Source organism: Colias eurytheme, chromosome 13 (genome assembly GCF_061535395.1).
Source record: "Colias eurytheme isolate Ceu_HAF_F1 chromosome 13, ilColEury1 Martin Lab GWU primary, whole genome shotgun sequence".
NCBI classification, from domain to species: domain Eukaryota; kingdom Metazoa; phylum Arthropoda; class Insecta; order Lepidoptera; family Pieridae; genus Colias; species Colias eurytheme.
This window is the reverse complement of record NC_142992.1, coordinates 231,991-256,944: the sequence shown is the minus strand read 5'-3', so window position 1 is coordinate 256,944 and position 24,954 is coordinate 231,991. Positions and strand designations below refer to the sequence as shown.

At 34.5% G+C, this 24,954-nt stretch overlaps 4 protein-coding genes and 1 non-coding gene across 5 annotated transcripts in view; 1 reads left to right on the top strand and 4 right to left on the bottom strand.

Moving 5' to 3' along the window:
• Window positions 1-5,970, bottom strand: part of Ubr3 (Ubr3 ubiquitin ligase) — a 68,889-nt gene extending 62,919 nt beyond the window's left edge. Inside the window, exon 1 of the mRNA XM_090108895.1 lies at window positions 5,428-5,970. Coding sequence (XP_089965021.1) covers window positions 5,428-5,644 — 217 coding nt within the window. The 5' untranslated portion in view covers window positions 5,645-5,970. The remainder of the gene's footprint in view (window positions 1-5,427) is intronic.
• Window positions 5,971-8,899: 2,929 nt separating this feature from the next.
• Ddx56 (putative ATP-dependent RNA helicase DDX56) lies at window positions 8,900-21,184 on the top strand. The gene is made up of 12 exons (XM_090108835.1): window positions 8,900-9,136; window positions 9,336-9,560; window positions 9,832-10,094; window positions 10,308-10,568; window positions 10,791-10,986; window positions 11,295-11,444; window positions 11,769-11,866; window positions 13,310-13,451; window positions 13,989-14,213; window positions 14,435-14,501; window positions 14,802-14,827; window positions 21,056-21,184. Exons 1-10 carry the CDS (start codon window positions 9,077-9,079, stop codon window positions 14,498-14,500), a joined length of 1,686 nt encoding a protein of 561 aa, XP_089964961.1. The 5' UTR covers window positions 8,900-9,076; the 3' UTR covers window position 14,501; window positions 14,802-14,827; window positions 21,056-21,184.
• LOC149903167 (U1 spliceosomal RNA) lies at window positions 15,863-16,027 on the bottom strand. Its single transcript, XR_016457431.1, has one exon. It is a non-coding gene; the product is annotated as a U1 spliceosomal RNA (small nuclear RNA).
• Window positions 16,590-18,600, bottom strand: LOC149903166 (uncharacterized). The gene is made up of 5 exons (XM_090109076.1): window positions 18,506-18,600; window positions 17,963-18,118; window positions 17,648-17,743; window positions 17,254-17,396; window positions 16,590-16,789 (listed from the first exon to the last, which is right to left on the bottom strand). Exons 1-5 carry the CDS (start codon window positions 18,548-18,550, stop codon window positions 16,600-16,602), a joined length of 630 nt encoding a protein of 209 aa, XP_089965202.1. The 5' UTR covers window positions 18,551-18,600; the 3' UTR covers window positions 16,590-16,599.
• LOC149903164 (uncharacterized) lies at window positions 21,078-23,504 on the bottom strand. Its single transcript, XM_090108836.1, has 7 exons — window positions 23,469-23,504; window positions 23,088-23,273; window positions 22,697-22,792; window positions 22,410-22,612; window positions 22,031-22,153; window positions 21,458-21,680; window positions 21,078-21,161 (listed from the first exon to the last, which is right to left on the bottom strand). Exons 1-7 carry the CDS (start codon window positions 23,502-23,504, stop codon window positions 21,078-21,080), a joined length of 951 nt encoding a protein of 316 aa, XP_089964962.1.
• Window positions 23,505-24,954: the final 1,450 nt, after the last annotated feature.

The following is a 24,954-nucleotide window of genomic DNA, read 5'->3' as shown; positions in this document are numbered from 1 at the left end:
AAATATCGTAGCTTGAATGACACTAAAATATTCCTTTATTATTAAATTTCCTGATTTCGAACAAAATTGTCGTAGTCTGGAATGGAATGGCACAAAATCTCGTACAATTAATAAATCAGTGAAACGGATGTGAAGTTCATCTGCATAATATGCAATTATATTATGACTAACAACAACGTAATTGCCGTTCAAAGTACTGTAAAAAATGTATCAGCTACAGAATTCAAAAATACAGAAGATGCCATGTAACTTACACATTCCGAAGAAATTGAATTATTGGTGATCTAGGTAAATATTTTGTGACCTAACTGAAAGAAGAGATATTATACTTAATTCAATCAACAAATTTTTGCGAGACAAGATCATACATAAATTGTAGATACAAACATAATTTGCCATTCACATTAACATCACTCGAATGACTTGCATATTTTTGAGATAATTCGAAGGCACTTTAAAAGGGTACTTTCAAAATAATGCTAATTACCGTATTTACGCATGTGAACGAGTAGCGAGTCGTCATTAATTATTATATCGATACGGTCAGCCGATATAAGTCAGTAGCTGTGACATTTAGGTCATCGCGGCAAGGGCGATGACACTGGCCAAGGAGCCTGAGACAGGTGGCAAAAAATGCGAAACACCGTCACGGCAGCGCTCTCCGGCGGACGTAGCATATCAACACACACACGGTAATCCCTAACACACCTTAGACTAATCCTAGATTTAATAAGATAAAAAATAAGTATACATTTTTGTATGTATAGCATTTGACATGGGCAGAATTCTACATTAGAAGATAGATAACGCAAAAGCTACTGTACCAACATTTTTAATTTGGGGAGGTAGTTCAAGGGCCTCTTAATAACTTTATTAATTAAAAAGAACTACGGATTTTAATGGAAATTTCAAGTCTTTTTTAATTAATATTGTTATTGGATTACAACTCCAAATAGGGTGTAGGTAGGCTTCTTTGTCTTTCCTTGGAATGAGCAAACCGATGATATAAAATAAATATCTTAGCACAAACAGGATTATAATTGGAGTGGCCACTGGCAGTCGGTATGACGTAACAATTCGTGACGTCAGAACTCGTAGAAACAAAAACATTATAACTCAAAGATCTTTGTGTTTATTACCATACAAAATTTAGACAAAATGCTATACGTCCCAAAAACGTGGCTCAATACAGGAAAAAAAACACACTTCTTTTGTTTGTGCAGGTTTTGTTTATGGAGCCTTCGAAAACAAAGGTGGTTCAAGTAAAGTGACGTCGCGCGGCAGCCACCGAGGCGCGGCATGATTCACCATTCACACAAACAAGGCTACGCTGCATCTGGCGCGCGACATTGATGTGGCAGAAATGGGAAAATGACAATATAATGTTATGTATTATGCTGTAGTTCAAAGTCACAGATATGCCTGGGAAGGAGTGCCAAAGATTGTTATTTTAGAACACCATCACAACAATTTCTCTTGTGTTAAAATTTTATCCATGTTGACTTGGGGCTTAGGTACGGCTTCTTGGAATTTCAAATACTATAGAAAAGCAATTGGCTTCTATATTAAATGTATTTAATGATAAGCTATATTGTTAAGAGATGAAAGTTGGTATCGGAAACAAAATATTTTATTGTAAACACACACCCAATAATATATATAAATAGTGATGTAAACTGGTCAATCATGCACAATGTTCATAAGTGGATAATTTATAATAGACATGTTGGATTACATGTGGTGCCATAGGAGACAGGACCTGGATTGCTGGGGTACTACAATACTACAGTTGTTATTTAATTATTTACATACTTTAATTAATATACAAACAAAAAAACAAAGGATACAAATGTTATTGACAAGATAACGACAGATAATGATACATAAATCAAATTGTTATGTATGAAAATATGTTGAAAACTGAAAACTACCTGACCTTTTGCTAACTTTTATTGTACTTTTAAGTGATAAAGGTCTACTGGAAAATCACAAGCCGGGTCATAATTTTTTTCTACAATAAATAATTAATACTTATGTATTAAAATACAAATCTATCAAAAGAAGTCACTCCATTCTAACTCCACGTTAATGCCTCAGCCCCCTGAATCACAGACACAATAGAAAATCTATTGGCCCGATCGGGCCGCTCGGTGGTCAAGGGGTTAAGTCGCTATGTGTTGCAACCAGTTTCAACCAATAGAAAGAAATACCATATTTCATAACTATAAAACATTTAAAAAACAATACAATGCAAAAATATTCTATTGTAAGTCCTCCATTTTCTTGTGCAACTGTGATTGATATAATATTACCAATTCCATTCCAATGTATCAAAAATAGGAAAATGCTGACTATTTGGATATAGGGTGGTGGCACCAATTATCGGCCATGTCAACTTTTTTTGAACTTTGACTGGATGTAATTTTTACATTAATAGCTTTTTCTTTCTTACAGTGCCTTTTTCGGGTAGATAGATATTGAAACTCCATTACTACATTTGCAAAATTACGAATCCATTGTTACTTTATTAAATATAGAATTTTTATTTCGAATATGCCGATTTCCCTCAATATCGGCCACTAACAGCAAGATAACACCCTAATATCTGCCGTCTTTGGCCCTAATATCGGCATACCTTTTCTTAGGTGAAGTTAGATGAATAAAACTTAAAACTGGTAAATTTTTTTATAATCGATTGAGACACAAATCATTTTTTAACTCGCCTATCATGAATGGTCTTTTCGTTACATTGTCTTAAAAATTTAAAGTAATGTACCAAGTTCAGTATTCTTATAAGACAAATAAAGATACGGGGTTAAATGAGACTTGTGTCAATCAACTAGAAAAAGAATTGGCTTGGAAATGTTATAAGAAATCACCCAATCATTAAACCAACATATTCATAGAATACTACTTCACTTCTCATCCACCCACTATTTGATAAACCAAGAAACCAGGAGGATGGTGTGGTATTAAAGATTACTTTTGGTGGTCTACGGATGTAGGGAAAACAACCATAAAAATTCTCCTGCTGCAGATATGACTAGCAAAACATTTATTGTTACTTTTTCACTGCCCTTAGCAACTTCATAAATGTTCTTCCATCTCTTAGGCCCTATTACTTTCCCTATCTTCGGAAATATACTAAAGCTCGTCTCATCCCCATTAATATTCTCCGTGGGTCTTGTAATATGTCTTCCATTTCCGATTGATTTTATATTATGTTCTTGTAAGTCATTAAACCACTTTCTTCTGTAACTACAGCCCTGGCCAGCTTCTTTCATTTTAAAAACAAGGAATACCACTTTTTCCCTGTTTTTTCCATTTTTAAACGGATTGGGTCTTTTATCTTCTTTTATAATATTTTTAACGCTATTTATCACGTTGCCACGTGATCCAGGAAAACCGTAGATCTGTATCAACCATTGAACAATTTCTTCTTCATTTCGGTTTAAGACGGTATCTCTACCAACTGTGCATTCTGTGTCTATTCTTCCATGAAGTCTATCTTGTAAAGTGGTCCTCAGGATGTCGTATTGTCGAGATGCTTCTCTGATGCTCATATTTTGATTTTTGACGACATTAACTGTCTCTATAATTTTACTATGGTCAACAAAAAGGACAAACAAAAAGGTCAACAAAAAGGAAAACGTTTGCAAAAGCCAACGTTTTACTTTTAGTTGATCTTTTGCTAGTTTAGATTGTGCTGGCATGATTTTGGCATAGCAATTAGTTAACAAAAATTAAAATACATCACCTCCCTGTTTATTGTAAAGTCCGACGGTAGTAGAAAAGGTTTTACTAAGGTGGCCGTTATTACGCATCAATTCGCTTTATATCGGCCGTAGCTAATAAAAATCGTTTTTAGGCGGCCGACTTTAGGATCCAGTGATCAAACGGAGCTGTTGTTTCATTTCTAACCTTATTAATATCACTGCTAACATATAAAATAGCTAAACATGTTATTTGAAGTTTTCGTGCATTACCCCAATATCGACCACCCGGCCGATATTGAGATTTATCAGCAAATACAGATCCCCAATCTCGGCCCCGCAATTATTTCATTAAAAAGACAAATAAATGTAAAAACACACTTTTTTATGGATAATTTGTCTGTTTTTCTTTGAGAACACATAAAATTCAATACTATATGTTTGTTTAATTCCATTTAAATACTTATCCACATAAAGCGTCGACTCAGAGATTTGACTACGCAATGCCGCCAAACTACGCACGTTTTTACCTGCACGTGCTCTATGGCTTACTGAATTTTCAAGAGTTGAGGTACCCACACCGAAATTTGGGAGGTTTTGCTTATGTATATAGAGTCACTTTTTGCATAAAAACTTTTATGATTTAAGATCGATATTTATAGTTATATTCCGTTTTCTCGAAAAGGCCGATATTAGGAGCAGGCCGATAATAGGAGACTCCACCCTATGGACATCTCTGTATCATACATTATCTGCAATTTCTATAATCAAATAATCAGACCTCAAAACCAAACCAATATCAAAAATGATTTAATTTTTTTTAATGAATATACAAAATTAGGGATTATCCTTTTAAGTGGACAAATGTTAATTTTAGTCATCTGTCTACTGTACTCAATTGTAATCACATTACATATTATTTAGGTTAGGTACACACTTTATTGTGCCATAGGATCACTCGCTACAACTAGAAGAATTATTATGGCCATATACATTTAATAAACAATTACATATTCCTTCAGTTATACTATAATTCATATGTTTATTTATTTTATTCTTAATGAGAAAAAAAAATATTTTAAAAACACAGTGCAACATTTGCTAAGTTTGTATTGAGAAAAAAGGATTACTGAGTTTTAAAGCACTATTTTATCAAACAATATCTATATACCTCTCCATAAATAACTAAAATTTAGGCAAACCTTACATTTCTTAAAATAAACAGTAACAAGTTCTTTAATCTGATTTAAATTATTCTTTGACAAGTGCATACATTATAATTTGGCCTTTCAGATTTCTTATTATCGTTTGGTCACTAGCCAAACATTTATCAAAATAATTGATCATTTATTACCATCTGATGGAGGACTATTATTGGATAGAGTACTTTTATATTACAATCACAAAATACAATAATAATTTGTCCAACACAATTATAACTTTGCAAAACACCTGCCCTATGACCTCAATAAGTAAACAATGATCATTGTGTAGTCTGAACGAATGTTTTCAACAAAAATAATTGTACCTACTCATGTACCTTAAAATTTTTATGCAATAAACAAAATTGGTAGCAAATTTAATTTGCTTTAATGTCATATCATGAACTCAACATTAATTATGCAAATGACGATAAAACAGTTCACAATTGTCATCTATAACCTACAAAGAATTAAAGTTAATTTAGAGTACAGTTATAATTGATTCGACTTACCGACTGCAGCGAATTCATCCGGTGTTCTGCCGCCAGCGAGGAGCCACCTGCACCAGTCGATGGTCTCCCATTCGTCTATAGCTTTACTGGGGTTCAGCAAAACGTCCAGCAGAGGAGCCCAATGCTGTGGAGATCCACTCGCGCAATCCGCATGGATATAAGCAGCTGCTCCTCTCTTTCCCTTTTTCATTAAAACTTGCACGGTCGAATTAGACATTATTTAACACTACTTTTGCTGAATTTCACGAAAACTCGTTCACTACGCATAAGTCACTTTATATTTCGGTCACTCACGGAAGAAACACCATTTCCAGTTTTACATAAGGCAATGAACTGCGGCTCAAAACGCATCCGCGGTAAGTCATGGCTGTAGCACGTTAAAAAATTGGTAAATGATGAAACACGATACCTTAAAACGTAACACGCATTTATAATTTGTTAAAGTTGAAAAATGCAACACTAATTTTGGTAAAATTCACGGTTAAAAATAATAATAGAATAGGTTGATGCAGAAACAACTCGAGCATTCGTCTGGGTTACCAACTTAAAATATTCAAAATTCAAATATATATAAAATCAGAAATCACCTTGACACCTAGATTATAAAATTATTTTATTTAACAATTAAAATAGTAATATAATAGCGTGATAATAGCTGTTTCTCTAACACTATTTTACCAAGAAACGAATTGAAACATAATATAGCCTATATACAGGGTGTCCCGTAAGTAGTGGACCAACGGGTTATGGGGAGTAGAGGGACTTATTATCTAACAAAAATACTAAAATTTATTGTCCTAAACCATAAAGTTTTTGATTTATGCTTTATTTTCAAAATTTGATAAAAATATCATCCACGTAAGCTTAATATGAACTTTTACCATTTTTGTTTTTATTTTATTCTTATTTTTTTGTTCAAGGTTGTTAAGAATACATAAGTCTTCCTAATTAAAATGATACTCAAGCAAAATTAACAACAACAACAAAATTAGACCAAAACATAGGTAAAATTTTACGTTTTAAAAATTTACGGACTGAAGTTTGAACAAAGCTGGTGTAAAAAAAATGTATGGTGACCCTGTGGAACTTTATTTTAAAAACTTCTACATCTCATACAAATTACAAAAAGGTATAATTGTGTGGTATAAAGTATTTAAAAAAATGTTAAATTGGCGTACAACATTCAAATTAGAAATTATCAGGTAGTCAACTCATTAAGTTATTCCGAGAATTATTGCCTTTATGGGCGCGCGCTGGAATTCTTTTGTATTGTTTCTGGCCAATCATAGACGATACTTGAACCCACTATTATTTTCTTTGACTTTCAACTATTTCAGTGACTTGCTTATAGCTCGGAACTACACGCGTGTTTAGCTTGAATCCGTCATTACGATATTATTCTTTGTTGAAGTGCGATTGAATTGGACACTGATTTTGCTTGTGATTTGGATGTTGTTCGACTTTGGTTTTTTGAAGAAAAATGCTTAATACATACACTCCACGTGAATATGCAGAAATGTTAAGAAAATTATTGAGTAAAAAAAATTTTGATCCAAGCATCAAGCATCTCTCGACAAAAAATTAATTCGTCATTGATAATCACCTGGTATTAATGCTTGCTCACTCGTACATGATACGGGTGTAAATCACTTCTCTTCAATATGCGATGCACTGTACTTCTTGGTACACCAGTGCGTCTAGCAATACGGCGAGTACTAGTTGAAGGATCTTCTTCTACTTCTGTCAATATTAGACGATCATCGACTCATCTCTAGGCCTTCCTATTCGATTTCTAATTCCAGGAATACGACCTTCATGGTATGCGTTATTTACTCTGAGAAAAAATCGGTGATCAGGATAGCAATACCGATTGGGATAACGCTCACGATAAACACGTGTTGCTTGTCGAGCATTTCCATCACTGAGTCCATAAATAAAAAACATTTTTCTGCATATTCACATGGAGTGTATGTATTAGACATTTTTCTTCAAAAAGCCAAAGTAGAACAACATCCAAATCACAAGCAAAATCAGTGTCCAATTCAAACGCACTTCAACAAAGAATAATATCGTAATGACGGATTCAAGCTAAACACGCGTGTAGTTCCGAGCTATAAGCAAGTCACTGAAATAGTTGAAAGTCAAAGAAAATAATAGTGGGTTCAAGTATCGTCTATGATTGGCCAGAAACAATACAAAAGAATTCCAGCGCGCGCCCATGAAGGCAATAATTCTCGGAATAACTTAATGAGTTGACTACCTGATAATTTCTAATTTGAATGTTGTACGCCAATTTAACATTTTTTTTAAATACTTTATACCACACAATTATACCTTTTTGTAATTTGTATGAGATGTAGAAGTTTTTAAAATAAAGTTCCACAGGGTAACCATACATTTTTTTTACACCAGCTTTGTTCAAACTTCAGTCCGTAAATTTTTAAAACGTAAAATTTTACCTATTTTTTGGTCTAATTATGTTGTTGTTGTTAATTATGCTTGAGTATCATTTTAATTAGGAAGACTTATGTATTCTTAACAACCTTGAACAAAAAAATAAGAATAAAATAAAAACAGAAATGGTAAAAGTTCATATTAAGCTTACGTGGATGATATTTTTATCAAATTTTGAAAATAAAGCATAAATCAAAAACTTTATGGTTTAGGACAATAAATTTTAGTATTTTTGTTAGATAATAAGTCCCTCTACTCCCCATAACCCGTTGGTCCACTACTTACGGGACACCCTGTAGATTATAATCTATAAAGAAGTGCATTGTTAATATTATGTTATTTTTACAATAGTATTTTATTTTTAAGATTTTTGAAAGATATATAATATTTTGTACTTATATATTCGATAAATAATAGTCACTTCTGTCTAGACGGTCTAAGCCCTAAGGGCTAGACAAATAGACTTTTATATATATTTCCACATATATTTCAGAAGTGTATCTTTTTTTAAACGTTTGAAACACAGGTTTGAAAGGACCACGTTTTGTGGTTTTATGTTTGCCATCTAAACACAGCATCTAAACCTGTGATCTAAACTATAAGATTGATGTCGTTTCTATATCTGTATTGGTGAAAAAAATAAGGTATTTTAAATAGCGTGGCATGAAATAATAAAATAAAACTATAATCATGATTTCTGACAAAGTTTTAACAAATTAAATTTTTCAGTAACGCTTCTATGTCAAAAAGAACTTCAACTCTATCTCCAATAATTCCCTAGGACCATACCACTAGAACATAACTTGAATGGGTTTTGATGATTTTAAGTTTTATAGTTGGATTTATGTCTTCAATTCTTGATGGATATTCACAGGGATATTGTAATTTTAAATTTTATATGGCAATTCATTGAGTGTTTGAAGATGACATTAGAATCATAATTATTTATCTATGGTCTATTGTCGGAATTATGACAGTTGACGTACATGTGTTTGAAATTGAAATTTCATCGAATTTGAAATAAACATGGTCGATGGGAGTATTTAGAATTACGCAGTGCGCTATCCGTTTTATTTTGTGTTTAAATTGCATTGATTATTAGTTGCATTTATATGAATGATTTAGAAATAACCGTCGTGTAAAGAGAAATATATAATTTATTTGTTTTAAAGTGTTGATGTAGGCAAGACTGACTATGGCTGAAGAAAACAAGGTTATGTTCCATGAGATGGAGTTAGATGATCGTATATTAAAGGTATTATAATCGGATATTGATAATTTTACTTTTATATTTCTATTGACTTATAATATCGCTATGAATCTTTATTTTTTTACTCATGATATTGAAAATTTACTAATGTAAATATTACCACGTGTTATACTCGCGAACTCAGGGCCTTAACAATTGCATATACTTTATTCATTAAATGACATGTAGAATAATTTTCTTTTAGGCAATTTCACAACTTGGCTGGTCAAACCCAACACTGATCCAAGAGACAGCAATACCACTTCTTCTGGAAGGCAAAGATGTCCTCATGAGGGCGAGAACCGGTTCAGGCAAAACTGCGGCATTCACAATACCGGTGCTACAAAAGATTTTAAATTTAAAAAACACAAGCACACACCAGTGTATCAGAGCATTAATTTTATCACCAAGCAAAGAGTTATGTGGTCAGGTATGTTACATATAATCATTAATCATTTCATTTTATTTAATAGCCAATTATGCATAGTACACAATTAAATTGTTTGGATTGAAGATTGGTGTAAGATCAACATTTTATATTTCAATAATTTATTTAATATTTCTCAATTTTGTTTCTTTTATGTTTTCTATTCTGTATTTTTATAATATTGTTATCTAGAGATAATTTATGCTCCCATTTTTATTCAATATGCTGCTTTATAATTTACATGATGCTATTCTGTTTTATTCATCCCTTACAGATTACATCAGTAGTATCAGATCTCACACTAAAATGTTCAAGAGAAGTGCGATGTATAGATATATCCTCAAATGCCAACACACAAGTACAGAAGTCCCTTTTAGCAGATAAACCAGACATAGTTGTAGCAACGCCTGCGAGGGCACTGGCACATTTGAAAGCAAATAATATGAAGTTAAAAGATGACCTGGCTATGTTGGTGGTGGATGAAGCCGACCTGGTGTTCTCTTTTGGCTATGAAGATGAGGTGAAAGAGCTTTTGGGGTAATCTTTTAGTTTGCCAATATCCTTTGTTAGTGTGAAATTTATATTCTTACTATTCTGTGAAATTGATTTTAGTTATATGTGAGATGATTATCAATTAAAAATAGTCAAATTTGTTATCTTAGTTAATTATAGAAAGAGTGTTTCTATTGTCTTAATTCATTGACTATTGTACAATAAATTATTAAGACTTAAAGTATAATTCTTTTTCAGACATTTACCAAAAATCTATCAAGCAGTGTTAGCCTCGGCCACACTATCAGAGGATGTGCTAAATCTAAAAAAGATTGTTCTCCGTAATCCTGTGACGCTCAAACTGGAAGAGCCAGACCTTGCACCGTCCACACAGTTACAGCATTACCACTTATTTGCTGAAGAAGACGACAAAGCAGCAATACTGTATGCGTTGCTTAAACTTAACTTGATCAGAGGCAAGAGTATAATCTTTGTGAGGACTGTAGATAGATGCTATAAGTAAGTAAGCACTTTTTTACATTATTTTGATCATAAAGTTAATTTACGCAACATTGATAGGATGTTTGATGCTGTGATTTACTACTGTATAATTAAAATTTCAATAGTTTACCAGGAATCAAATGTACTAAACTGTTTTTAATAGAGAAACTGAAGAGTTTGATCATTTTTATGTTATAAATTTATCATTAAATGTACTATTAAATCAATTATTATTTTCAGGTTAAAATTATATCTAGAACAGTTCAAAATAGGGTCATGTGTACTAAATTCTGAGCTACCCGCGGCAATCCGATGTCTGTCTGTGGACCAGTTCAATCGCGGCCGCTATCAGATCATTGTGGCGTCAGATGAGAAGGCGCTGGAGCAGCCTGATGGTGGTCTACTCGCTGGAGAGGAGATTGGCAGGAAAAAACGAGTATGTACTAACTTATACTATTTTTTCTTGTATCGCATTGTGTTTATATTATATCGACTAATCTATACTAATATTATAAAGAGGAAAGGTTTGTATGTATGTATGGTTTTCACGCATAAACTACTGGACCGATTTTGATGAAATTTGGCACAGATAATCTTTAGACCCTGAGAAAGAACATAGGCTAACTTTTATTACGAAATATGTACCACGGGCGAAGCCGGGGCGGACCGCTAGTCACCAATAAATATAAACACTAGTATGTTCTATTTCGTAAATTTTTAGCTTCTGTTTTTTCTTTGTTGCAGCAAAAATCAAAACGCAAGAAAGACAAAGAGTCGGGCGTGTCGCGCGGTATCGACTTCCAGCACGTGTCCAATGTGATCAACTTTGACTTCCCGCTTGACGTCAACTCTTATGTGCACAGAGCGGGGAGAACGGCCAGGGGGAATAACCAGGTAGATTATTTTTTTTATTCCTTTGCAAATACTCGTAATAATACAAGTTGAATTATTTTTTCTTTATACTTAAAGATATCTAATATCCATGGATAGAAAAGATTAGAATCTTTGAAGAACAAATTTTTCACAGAGTTATAAAAAAAATATCTTTGCTGTATATCATATTAAAGACATATTTTCACTTTTAACCCATTGACCACCGAGCGGCCCGATCGGGCCGAGACACAATAGATTTTCTATTGTGTCTGTGATCCGAGGACTGACGGATTAACTATCATTAATAAACAATAAGTACAGCATTATAAAATTATCTTGTTACAGGGATCTGTATTGTCGTTTGTATCAATCAGAGAAAAGCCATTGTTAGAGGAAGTTGAAGCACATTTATCAAAAGGTTTCAATGGACAAAAAGTATTGCAGTAAGTACAAATTATTCATATACAGTAGAACCTCGATAAGTTAAAGTCCAAGGGAAACACAAAATATTTTAAGTTATAGAGGTTTTAAGTTATCAAGGGTCTATGCATTTTTCACTGCTTCTATAGCTTTTAATTTATCGGCGTAGGTGAGGGTTGTTAGTTTACTTTTTGGACTCATTTTAAGCCAGTTTTATCACACAGTAAGTAAAGCGATGTTTCCAGGACAACTATCAAAAACTTATGATGCAAGTAAGTCGTTGTCATAAAGCTATCCGCCGCAAAGCTTTGAAGAATTTCGATAAAGCAAACAATAGGTAATGTATTGTATACGTTAACAATACATAGTAAACACGTGCAAGCAATAAATACTGAAACCTTTTGTTTTGACACTCTTTCAAAATGACTAATTGACAAATAATTTTATGTTATAGAGGTTGTGGAAACATTTCTTTAAGTTACTGAGGGCCAATACAGAGATTATTTATTTAAGTTATAGAGGTTGCGTATTTTAAGTTAAAGAGGTTTTGGGCTCTGATGGGAAGGGAACATATAATTTTTTGAAGTTACAGAGGTTTTTATGTTATCGAGGTTTAAGTTATCGAGGTTCTACTGTATTATAATCATCATAAAAATATCATACATTTTTTTAATTTTATCACTTAAAAATAAATTGCAAGCACATTTTGGCAATGTAGCGTCTACGTTTAAATGGCACACATAATACGAACAAATTTACGACTTTGTTGATGTAATGCTAAATTTTTCCTGGTTATGACCAGTTTTATTCAATTAACTGATGCTATGCATTATGAGCAGTGGTGGCTCAGTGGTGAGACCTCGGACTTCGAATCGATAAGTCCGGGGTTCGAGACCGGGCGAGCGCGCAGGAAATAAATTGATTTTTTATTTTATCTGCGCATGTTGTAACATCACCACTGCTCGAACGGTGAAGGAAAACATCGTGAGGAAACCGACATGTCGAACTAGCTTTGTTTGATTTTTTGACGTGATAACGTCTTTAAAATCGTTTTAGTCGGGTGATATGTTCAGAAACTTGTGTCACACCAAAACCTCACGATCGCGATCGCAGGTATAACGAGAGAGAGACGGACCGATTTCCCGTCTCATCTCGAGCGCTGCCACTGCACTATGTTATCACGTTAACATCTCGATCGTAAACCTACTTTACAAACAACCAATTTTTTGTTTAGGTGAATATCTTGTCAGGTACTGAGGATTATGTCAGCTGAATTGCTATTTATTCCTTTGGTTTCTTTGCGCAAAGTGTTTGCTTCTGTACCATTTTCTCGTGGCATAATGTTGATGTTCCTATATAATAAATGCAAACAAAAGCCTACTAAAACTACCTTTTTGTGTTGTTGAGATGTTACAATATGAACACAGATCCAATAAAAATGTAATAAAACTCCCAATTTCCCGCAGAAAGTACTCGTTTGCTCTAGAGGAGGTGGAGGGGTTCCGGTACCGGTCGCGCGACGCGTGGCGCGCCGTGACGCGCATCGCCGTGCGCGAGGCGCGTCTGCACGAGATCAAGCGGGAGCTGCTCAACTGCTCCAAGCTGCAGGTAACTGACAGTTGCTCGACTTTCTTAAGTGTAGGTTATTGATATTTGATAAGTCAAGCTGCCATTGAAAGATGAAAGAATAGTCGGCTTGAAAGATGGACTATAAGCTTCAAAGATGGACTGTAATAACTCAGGCCCCGGAACCACACCTATTGTGTCTGGGACCGATCGGGCCGCTTGGGGCTCAATGGGATAATAAGATTAACGGGAACTGCTTAATTGCAGGTAACATGGATTTAGTTGTGTCTAAACTGCAGGTTAGAGACAATTAATTGTTTTTTATTTTAAAATGCAGGTAACGGACGATTGGTACGAACCTGTATACTGCGTAACATATAATTCAAACCAAAAAATATTAGCTAGCAGTATTATAGCTACAATAAACCAAACATTTTACAAAATTAATAAACTATTCACATGATGAAACCAACCGAACATATCACTTTGATGAACGACTAATCTTCTCCCTGACTACCCTCACCTACCCTCCCCTACCACCTCACATACACCAGGATCTACAAACCACATTACTTTCAGGGTTTCTTCGAAGACAACCCACTGGAGCTGCAAGCCATCAAGCGAGACAAGGCACTACACACAGTGCGAGTGCAGGAACAATTAGCTCATGTACCGGAGTATTTACTACCGGCTGCATTACGTGAAACTGAGTTGGAGCCGAGTGCAGATGCGCCTGCGCCCGCGCAAGTCACGAGGAAGAGGAAGCAGGGGAACTTTGGCAGTGCGAAGAGACATAAGTATCAGGTATGTAGATTTTTTATCGTATTGTATATTGTATTAAAAAGCTTTGATATTTTTTACATTAAAGATAAGTTCGTAATCACTCACAATTCTGAAATAGGACGAATTTTGTTGGTATAGTAGAATAGAGCAGGAAGAAATATCTACATTATTTACATAGAATGCAAATGAAAAAAGAAAAAGAAGTAATTTCATGGAAAATTAAATTATTATTATTGTTTCAGGCGCGGCAAAGCAACCCGCTGCAAAGTTTCGAACTGAAGAACTTAAAGCCTGCTGCCGACTCGTAGTGTTAGTATTGCGTGTTACCGATATCTTCTGTACCGACGTTTCTATACACATTACCAACAAAAGCCTTCAAGTACCTACGTTATTTTGAATTTAAAGCTATTTTTCTTCAGTTTCCGATTCATTCAATTTACTTATTATATCTTTAGCTATGTGAACTTTAAATATATTTAAATTTGAAATGATAATGTTTATAGAAACGCCGCGCATATAATTGTTTTTTGATATAAAATGTATTTTTTACACAAAACGATAATGTGTACAAATAAAATATGACTGATTTTGTGTTTTTCTTTCACACAGTGGAGAGAGCGGCGCATCGCTTCTCGGTTAGTAGCAGTACATACTGACAAATATATTGTTTTTTTTGTTATTTTTGGTTTTTTCTTTATTTATAATGCTTTTTTAAAACCGTTTTGAGGTTCAGTAAATAGCTTTTTAAATTTAATTTTTATGAATTTTTTAAGGCAATGGAAATATTTCGTCAATTCGTGGTATATTTATTAATTGCATCTTTGTTTTGTGACTTATTTGGCGGGCAATAGATATTTTGACATATTATAAAGGTGAAAAATAAACTAAAATCTGTTCATATCTTGGTTCATATAATTTAATTCTGAAAACTCATTGCAATGCGTTTTCAGTTTGACTTCAAATTTGATAAAAATAAAGAAAAGTTTTCGTGATAAAAGTCGTTATTTTGGAATAGATTTTAATCTGTGTACAGGAAAATTAAAAAGTTTATTTCAAACTGCTCATTCATTTAGCTTTTAGGGTGCTTTTCCACTGATGCGTAGCGAGGGATGTGTTTGTAAAGAACAAATAGTATCACTTCAAACGCTAAATAAGTTTGTATGTTTGTTTTTTAATCCACACACACAGAGGGTAACTTGGATTAACACATATGATTTTTATCCCGAAGATCCCATGGAAACGAAGTTTCGAACATCACTACATGTCTGTATGTCCATGTATACTTCAATCTTTATAACTACGCAACGGATTTTGATGCGGTTTTTTAAATAGATAGAGTAGTTCTTGAGGAAGGCTTTAGTATATAGTTTATTCGTTTTAGACATAGCGGACGAAGCCGCGCACGGAAAGCTAGTAGGTAATATCTATAATTATATAATAAGCTGACTTTTTAGCAGACAGGTTTCCAATAATTAACAGGTTTACAAATTAGTATTTTCTGATGTTTGATAAATCGCGTTTAAAATCCGTTAAAAAGTCTTTAATTTCTAAAGGTTTACAAATCGCAAACATATGGTAAACTCGGTAAATGATTATAGGAATTGGACACATACAGTTGGCATCCATTGATCCATTTTTTTGATTCAATATATCAATATATCCGTATAACAATGGGACTGCGCAGCACGCAAGTCCCAACTACCAAAAATTACACGCACGACGTACCCCGCGAGGGATAGTCACAGGCCGGCGAGCCCCGGCCGCAGTGCCATGGCCGGCGCCGGCCCGGGGCAACCGCCTTGCTGATCACGGTACACCCTACGCAAGGTTAGTATGCCACGTACTAACTGACGGCTACTTATATAGAATACGAAAAAAATTTCGATAGCACGATTCAAAAGGTATATCAGTGACATCTATTGACGACAGGTTGATTCAATTATGTCAGTGATACTTATTTGAAATATTAATTATTCGAAAAAAAATATCTGAAAAGAGTATGGATAATGGATATGTCTTTTTTATTAATCGTCTTGCAATTTCTTATGTGCGTAAAGGCGACGAATTTTCATCTATGAATCAGTATTTTATTCGATTATGTATTCACAGCAATTTTAATTGCAATTTGCATATTCAATCAATTATTGGATTGTCAGTTTTTACAAGTAGCGCCTACTACTAACTATTAACCACTAACTAACAGTACCTATAGTAGGTACCTATCTATACTTTGCTCAAGAAGAAATTCATTATCCTTTAATCCTTTATCGTGATCGATTCACACGTTTTATTAATTTTACTTGATCATATTAATATATAAATAAATAGGTATGCATTCTTATCGTTCTCACTGTAGGTTCAAAATAAAATACGATTTAAAACAAAGACATGATTTATTACGAAGTTCTTAAACCGATTTAGAAATTCTTCTCTTTCTGGGCGGTTCTTTGATGATTGTTCTGGAGTCGCTATGAGCCTTTCGAAGAACTGACGTTTGCTGCAATAATGAATTCGGACTTTCCAAAGAAGTAAGGGGTCGATGTAGATAGTACCCATATGGACCCATTTCTCGCCTTTGCCAGGGGTTAGTAGTTATCCTGCAAATAAATAAAATACATTTAAATCCTTGTCAATTTTTACGCGGTTTCGATCAGTAGATACTATTATATGCATATTAGCAGACGGCTTAATTGCCTATTTTTCTGCCAATTTTATCTATCAGTCGATCAATGTATTTTATGAGTTGCATGTTTAGTTATAATTGCCTTCCGTGTTTTGATTAGTTCTTAACATGACATTCCTAAAGAATTTTGCTCCTCCGACCCTAACAAATGGTTAATCATTTATCTTTTCGCCTACTAAAGATGGCATATACCTAAATATATTTACGATCTCTCAATTGACCTGAACTGGTCAAAATCTGTGTGTTATATTGGAATAACCATATCATAGATGAATTACTTCTGCACAATCTTGCGATCCGCTAGCTTCCGTGTGATTGAATAGTGTAGTGTCAAGTTACTAGGTGTAATTACTAATTACTATGGGCACAATAGTTAACCATATCATGAGCGGTGGGTGTGCGGGGCGCGGGCGCGTGTACAGGTACGCCGCGAGCGGGCACGCGCCGCACACCCAGAGAAGCCACTGCTGCACTATCCTTTGACCTGCTTGTTCTTCGTGTGATAATTCTGTGTTTTGGTCCTGCAATATTGTAGTTTTTGGATCGTTAATACTGTTGATTTATTTGTATTTTCGTTTTAAATTTTCTTTAGCTTTGAAATCACGATATTTTGAAAGTAATTTATTTATTGATAGAGAATTGAGTTTATTTTCCTTGTAATCGTGATCTATAAATGATAATTATTGTCTTTAACAACCTTAATTCATTCTACATCCGATTTGATACCTTTTTAACCTGCTTATTAGAATGTCGGTTTGAAATAATAACTCACGTTGTGGTAACAATATTCGACCATCATTTTCACAATCCTTACGAGTAGTCCCCAGAAATGTAAACTATATATGACCATCCAAATGAATATCAGATGCTGAAAAAGAGAAGAGCTGTTTAAAAATACTGATATCACATAAATTAGATTTAACGTACCTAATTAAAACGTTAACTTTCCTCCAAGCTACTGAACGGTGACCTCTAAAGCTCTTTTTATCGAATGGTATTCGTCAAGCGATCTTTTACATTTAGGTAATAATTTTCAGTATTGAGTAGGAGTTGTATTATTGTGATCAACCTCTTAAAACTATCACACCTGTAGAATAATTTCCCATAATGGTACCCTCCGGAACATAAACCGTTTGAACAGTGACGTAATGATGCGGTGCGCAAACGCAGCAGACCCAGCCGCCCACAGTACTGTCGGTATCATTGAGAAAAAGCTCTCCCCACATCGTGCCCAGTCTAGTAACTGCAATACATAACGTAGGAAACTAATCAGTACTGCTATTAAATTAAGCAGGTTATTTCTGTACCTACCCGTAACTTTCTCCCTAGTATAGTTATCTTCTCTATAACATAATCACAGTTACCTATAGGCTATAACTATAAAAAGTAACGAAACGTAACTTTGTTTGTGCCTGCAAGCAAGTTTATGTAACTAATCTTGTGACCCTCGTTATTGTATAATAGTGCACTTATAATTTTAAAGAAGATTTTGTTACTAGCAATTGGGTTTCAAATGTATAATCGTAATTAGTTATCATCGGACATTCATCGAAGTAATTGTTGGCCTACTAGTTCATTTAACTTATTATACTATTTACGTCTAAACACGGCAATATTCTACGTAACGTACCTGTATAATTTGATAGTTAAAATAGTTTATAGAAGACTGTATCATCGTGATCTCCTTTACATAGAAATTTATAAAAACAGAGCAAACATACTGAAATATTTATATTATTATTTATCAATGTTGTATTGATATGTTTTGTTACGAGATCATGTTGTGACTGTGTCACATAAAATGCCACTGTGACGTGTTATGTCTTATTTTTGACTGGACTTATGAAGGAAGGCCTGTGGGAAGGCCAAATGAATATTATCGCTCTAGGCTATGTTTTCACAGCCAAGAGATTCAGTTTTCCAAAAACTTTCACCACGTCCACAATTATAGTTACCTTTTCGATGACGGTACAATTTATCCTTAGATCATTAAGTTATGGATAACACACGCAGGCGTTTCCCCTTTTGCCGAGGTATAAGATTATTCGAATCGAAAAATCTTATGCTTTCATAAAAACTACTTGCGTAATCGATTACGAACACTCTGCGTATTCGTAAATCATCGAAAGGACGTCTGCGAGTGCTCCGCTAAAAATGCCGTTTTGCACTGTCATGTCTTGCAGAAGCAATTCAAACATGTCGAATATTAAAAAAGATGGAATAACCTTTCATTTGTGTATATTTTTTTATTTTTTTAACGTACATTTCTAATTAAATGCAATTTCTAATAATCGTCGATGTATCGTTTAGCGATATGATCAAGACAAATAATCGAGTCATGTGTTTACTCGATCATTGATGCGGCTTCACGAGACTATCATGGAAAGAAAATATACAAATTTAATCTTTATGAACTAAGAGATAAAGTTGAATTTAAAACGCGATATTGAACCGCATTCCCCACGAGACTATAAAGTGATGTAGCGAGACTATCTTGAAGAAAAAATATACAAATTTAATCTTTATGAACTAAGCGATAAAGTTGAATTTAGAACGCGATATTGAACCGCACTCCCCACGAGACTATAAACTGATGTAGCGAGACTATCTTGAAGAGAAATTCAAATTTAATCTTTATGAACTTAGTGATAGAGTTGAATTTAAAAAATCGTCGCTGAAAAGGTCGTAAATTTTTACGACTTTCTTAGTGACGGACTGCTTTTAACTTGAACGTCGATAAAAAAATATTTTTCTAAGTATAATTTGAAATGAGATGAGAATTAATCTTTATTATATTACAATTTTACACAACTGCATAAAAAGGAGTATAATGTTTATTTTGTAAATCTTGTATATATATTTATTAAAATTTACGCTCGGCTACTTTTAACTGGCAGAACATTTTAATCGCACGGAACCCTTCGTGCGCGAGTCCGACTCGCACTTAGCCGTTTTTTTGTAATGTTAATCTTGTAACCTTTCTATTATGTAATTTGTTTATATGTATGTATTAATATTGCGTATATTTCAGATTTACAAAAAATCGAATTACAATTTTTATTATATCTGTAGCGAGTAGCGACACCTTGGTACAGAAATAAAAACGGGTTGCACTCCGGGAGTGCCGGGAGAAGTGAAAACTTGATTATTAACGTTGAGCATGTTTGATATCCATCCGTCTTACGCTTTTTCGATCAGGTCACGTGTCCTGACGCGAGTTTAAGATTTTATACCCAACGCCGCTAAAGAAGTTTTCACTTCAAAAAAAAGACAGGTTGCACTCCGGGAGTGCCGGCAGAAGTGAAAACTTGATTATTAACGTTCAGCATGTTTGATATTTTGGAATGGTATCCGTCTTACGCATGGAATATAAGGGCTAAAAAAAAGTCTGTCGTCACCTGACGCGAGTTTAAGATTTTATACCCAACGCCGCTAAAGAAGTATTCACTTCAATAAAAATTTCTGTACCGATATATTTATTTTATTGAATATAATATGTGATGTGTTGAATAAATACATATTCAAATACAAATAAAATGGCGTTTTATTGTTTTTTCGTATGCATATAATAATGATGAAAACGTTAAAAATGACCAATGTAGTATTTTTTATGAATATAATATTAATGTTATTTTTAATTTCAACAAAATTATTATTTTTGTAATATCGATATGGTAACATCCCTTTAGAGCGATTGTATTATTACGTATATGTACAGAGATTTTTCTGTGTAATCGATGTATGTGTGCAAAAACATGCTAGTCTGCCAATTTTGTATTAGTTTGAGTTTGTAAAGACACAAATTATTTTTGTGAATGTGTGATTGTTTTTCAAAGTGTGAGTTACCCTCCCCGCACCAAAATCGGCAGAAAGTTTAGTTAGAACATTTGCCAGCGTGCTCCATCCATTACTTAATGATCTAAGAATTTATCATATCATTTGGTGGCTTACTTTTATTCAGTCAAATTATCTATTGCCTGCCGAAATAACAATAAGTCAGCTCGCAAAAGCATTGAGAAATTCAACTTCATAATATTATCAGGTTGCAAATTGCAATGTGAATCTTGTGTTTAAGTACAACAACTATTTATTCTTATAAGTACCTATAGTTTTATGAAACGAACTTTCGCAGAATAAAAGTCATAATCATTGTTTATAATTTATTGATTGTTCAACACAGGAAAGGGACATGTAAAAGCTGCTCAAGGATTGGTATCGTGGTTGTCTGCGCCGGAGTGGTCGTGCGCGAGCGGCTGCGCGGTGCTACTGCATGGACAACGAGTTTTCTGTAATATATTGTATAACTGTATTATAGTGTTTTATTGGATTGTCCTTTTTCCCCTTACATAGTAAGAGATCCACTACTCAACAGAACAGTTATGGGAATATCATATGGTAGTTAAGTAATCTACTAAAAACCCATTTAGCTCATATCTACATAAGTATTCTATCAGTTAAAAGATTTCAGAAATGATAAAAAGCGGTAAAAAAATTAAAAAAGTATGTATGGTGTAGGTACGACCATAAAAATACATTATAACAACTTTCTACTGCAAGAAGGCAAAACAATATAGCAGGGTACCGAAACATAAGCTCTGAGCTTTTCCAATACGTCAGCCGTGGTGTCACTAGCGTGGCTAATGAGGCGCGCGCCGACCATGCGGCCGTCCGCCCGCACTCCGCTCTCAACCCGCATGTTGTCCGCTCTCGCTTCGCTTTCCCGCGCGAACGCCGCTCTCGCTTCGCTCGCGAACGACACGCGACTGCCCGCGCCGCTCGCCTCGCGCGACACGCGCCCGCCCGCACTCTAGGGGCCAACGTTGGCTCTAAGCTAACTTTACATGTCATGCCACATGCATATGCGGTCTGACACTTTTGTAAGTAAAGCTGAATTCAACTGTGTGTCGAATTCATGCTAGATTAATAAATTATGCATTATCTGTCAACTATAATCAAATATTTCAAATCAATGTGTTATGACTTTGAAATAACCTTTAAATATGTGAGTATGTAGGTATTTATGCGCCCCTGAATTAATCTCAGTTACAGAAAAATCTGTAGCCTAGGCCACAATACATTGTTAGGAAATCGTTGAAATAAATCGATACCTATTAATATTGAACTGATCAGTAATATCAAAGGCCATGATAGTTACGTATTCACGTCAACCGCCTGCGTGTAGCCGCGCAGGCGCTGGTGCACGGCCCCCACGAAGCTGTTCACCTTCTGCATGGTGTGATGCACGCCGCGGGAGGCGCGGGCGTGCAGTTCGGCTTGCCTGCAGTCATCGCACACTTGTAAGCGTATACGGTAAGAAAAGAAACTACAATAATATCCAATCTTTGATATTATGTAAAGTGTAAAGGTGTGGATTAACTGTTATGTAAATTATTATCAATTGATATTAATACATTTGCATCGTGTGAAAAGTTAGTAATTACAAATTACGATATAGAGCCAACTCTCTTCCTTTCGGATATCTACAACGTAAGTGTTTCCTACCACACAGTAATAAACATCTATCATTTACCAACCACTGCTCCAAATACGGCATGTTGAAGCGCTGGCAGTAGTGCTTCCTGACGTAGTCCGCGTAGCACAGCGAAAGGAACCAGCAGATGGTGATATGGATCTGCGGCTGCTGCTGCTTCAGGAAGCGCGTGAGAGGGCCCAGCGGGACCAACTCTGTTTGCCCCAGGAAACCCGCTGTCGTCATTTCGAGAAGAAAGTTTGGGCTCTAGACAAACCATATTGCCTAAATATAGAAATTTTGTCATAAATATTGGTCTGGAAAGCATAATATTAAGTCATGATAACTCACGTCTCTAATAAGGGTGTCGAGATAGTACTGAAAGAAGCGCATGGAGCACACCCAGAGATGGATCATTAACGCTAACATTCCGGCCACCATAGAGCACTATAACAAATCATTTCACACAATTTATTACTGTTGCTGAAAGAAAAACAAATTTGCAATTGCCTAGTAGGTAGGTACGTGCCTCAATAATTATCCCTGAGATTGAGAAATTGATCTTTATCTAACTTTAACCTACTGTTTAGTTTATATCCATCTTGAAATTTTTTTCGTCTACTATAAGTTCTTATCGTATCAATATTATGCTAACTGTGTCCCTGTATTAACCAAAGCGCTATGCAGCTCATTCTTCTATTTGCTATACTTCATATATCGAATAGAGCGAGCAGTTTCTCACCACCAGCGTCTTCTCGAGCAGCGAGACGTGCGCGTGGTCGCCAGCCACAAAGATGGTCGCCTGCAGCTCGTTGTACAGGAACAGCGCCGCGGCGCTCGCGAACACGGCCGTGGGGCCCATCCCCCATGCCTCCCCGTTGCAGCTCAGCCATCGCGCTACCGACTCGACCCCACTCTCCGACAGATTCTACAGTGGGAGAATATTTATTTCTATGTTTCTCTTCTGTTTTACGCATATATTTGCATGCTTTATACAAAGCGAAACATGCTGAACAATTATCTCTTCACACCTCTCTGTACCATGTTTTTGGCAAATAAATGTTATTTTTTTTTTTATTTTATGTGCAGAAGGCACTTACATAATGTCTGGTATTCTACTTACGCAATGTGTATTGAAGCTTACAGTTTTTCCTGCCATACAAATGGTACCGGGAGCCTGCCTCCGCAGTCCTTAGCATCTTCAATTGTATTTTATTTAAACATTGCTATGATCACTGGAATTTATTATTTTTATTATTTTATCATACGGTGTTGGAGATGACAGAGTCAGATATTGACGTGATCTAGGAGGCTACACGGAGGCTAGTGTTTATTATATAAACTTTATGGTGAAAAATTTATTCTGTCTACGTGCGCTCGCGGCTTCAAAACCTATTGTAATTTGTAATCACATTCTTGCTTACATTGCTTATAACCGCTTATAACGTATGTGCTTATGATTTCAAAGATAAAAAGTAAAAAGTTTCACTGTAAAAAGTGCATGACTAAACTAAACTGTATAATAATTAATATGGTATAATATTGTAGGTATACAGGCCATAGCCTGGCTAGGCATACCTAGCAAGAGAGCCAGAGCCTAATATCTAATATTGTATTGATTTTTTTAATAATTGTAACTTATAATTAATAGGGCACAGAAATAAAACAAGTGTTTAGTAACAAATGTTGAGACGTTCCTGTGATGGCTGACACAGGGCGTCCAACAGTTGCGTTTATTGGTTTACCATAGACACACACTAGCACAAGACACGGCTATCGTCGACTAGTGCAAACAAAAACATGTACTTAAATATGTAAAAATGTAAATAAAAAATGTCTTTAATGAAATCACAGTTGTGGAAAATATGATCTAACATACCTACAAAAAATACATACAGACGAACATAGAACCTCCTCTTGTTTTTGGACGACGGTTAAAAAAAGTACTTTTGTTACGGAGGTTGAATTTTGACAAAACTTAAGTCCAACGATACACAATAAAATCCAACGATCCGTTACCACTATATTAATTTCGTAAAACAATAAAAGAAAACATAATAATTTATGTAACACATTAAATAATACAATATTGCACTAGTCAGTAAAAATAAATTATAGTCTATTAAATTCATCTACACGCAGAATCATACTATAAGCTACTTTTAAACAGTTTGTATAAATTACCTCCTATACGAACACGCATTAAAAATCATATAAAAAAAATACAAGACTAATGTGGGTATATAAACAATTTTATATTATTTGTATATAAAAACATTTAGTTGCACGACGAATACATTTCAAAAATTTTCTAACAATATTTGGTTATGAGTTAGTGAAATAGTATGCAATATATGCTACAGGATAGGTATATTATTAAACTTTGAATAAATGCTAAAATACGTATGTCTATCTATCTATAGAATATAATGGAATACGAATTTTTCCTACTACGTTTTTTTTAATTCTAAGTCATGGTCACCTTCTTTATTGCAGTAACAATCGACCTAATATTTCTAGACAATAAAGCTTATTTATTATAAAATACATAATATAATTATCATGCATATGTTATAAATTCATTGCTTCTCATTAATAAGCATGGATTA

Bases quoted from the DNA above. Each gene is read 5' to 3' on its own strand.
- Ddx56 (XM_090108835.1), top strand. From the start codon at position 9,077: ATGGCTGAAGAAAACAAGGTTATGTTCCATGAGATGGAGTTAGATGAT. The intron at 9,561-9,831 runs GTATGTTACATA...CATCCCTTACAG, and splicing joins GCAAAGAGTTATGTGGTCAG to ATTACATCAGTAGTATCAGA. The intron at 10,987-11,294 runs GTATGTACTAAC...TCTTTGTTGCAG, and splicing joins AGATTGGCAGGAAAAAACGA to CAAAAATCAAAACGCAAGAA.
- LOC149903166 (XM_090109076.1), bottom strand. From the start codon at position 18,550: ATGATACAGTCTTCTATAAACTATTTTAACTATCAAATTATACAG. The intron at 17,397-17,647 runs GTGAGTTATTAT...ACAATATTGCAG, and splicing joins TCGAATATTGTTACCACAAC to GACCAAAACACAGAATTATC. The intron at 16,790-17,253 runs GTTAACTATTGT...ATTTATTTGCAG, and splicing joins CACCCACCGCTCATGATATG to GATAACTACTAACCCCTGGC.
- LOC149903164 (XM_090108836.1), bottom strand. From the start codon at position 23,504: ATGGCAGGAAAAACTGTAAGCTTCAATACACATTGC. The intron at 23,274-23,468 runs GTAAGTAGAATA...CTCCCACTGTAG, and splicing joins TAAGCTTCAATACACATTGC to AATCTGTCGGAGAGTGGGGT. The intron at 21,681-22,030 runs GTAACTATCATG...TGGCCCCTAGAG, and splicing joins CAGGCGGTTGACGTGAATAC to TGCGGGCGGGCGCGTGTCGC.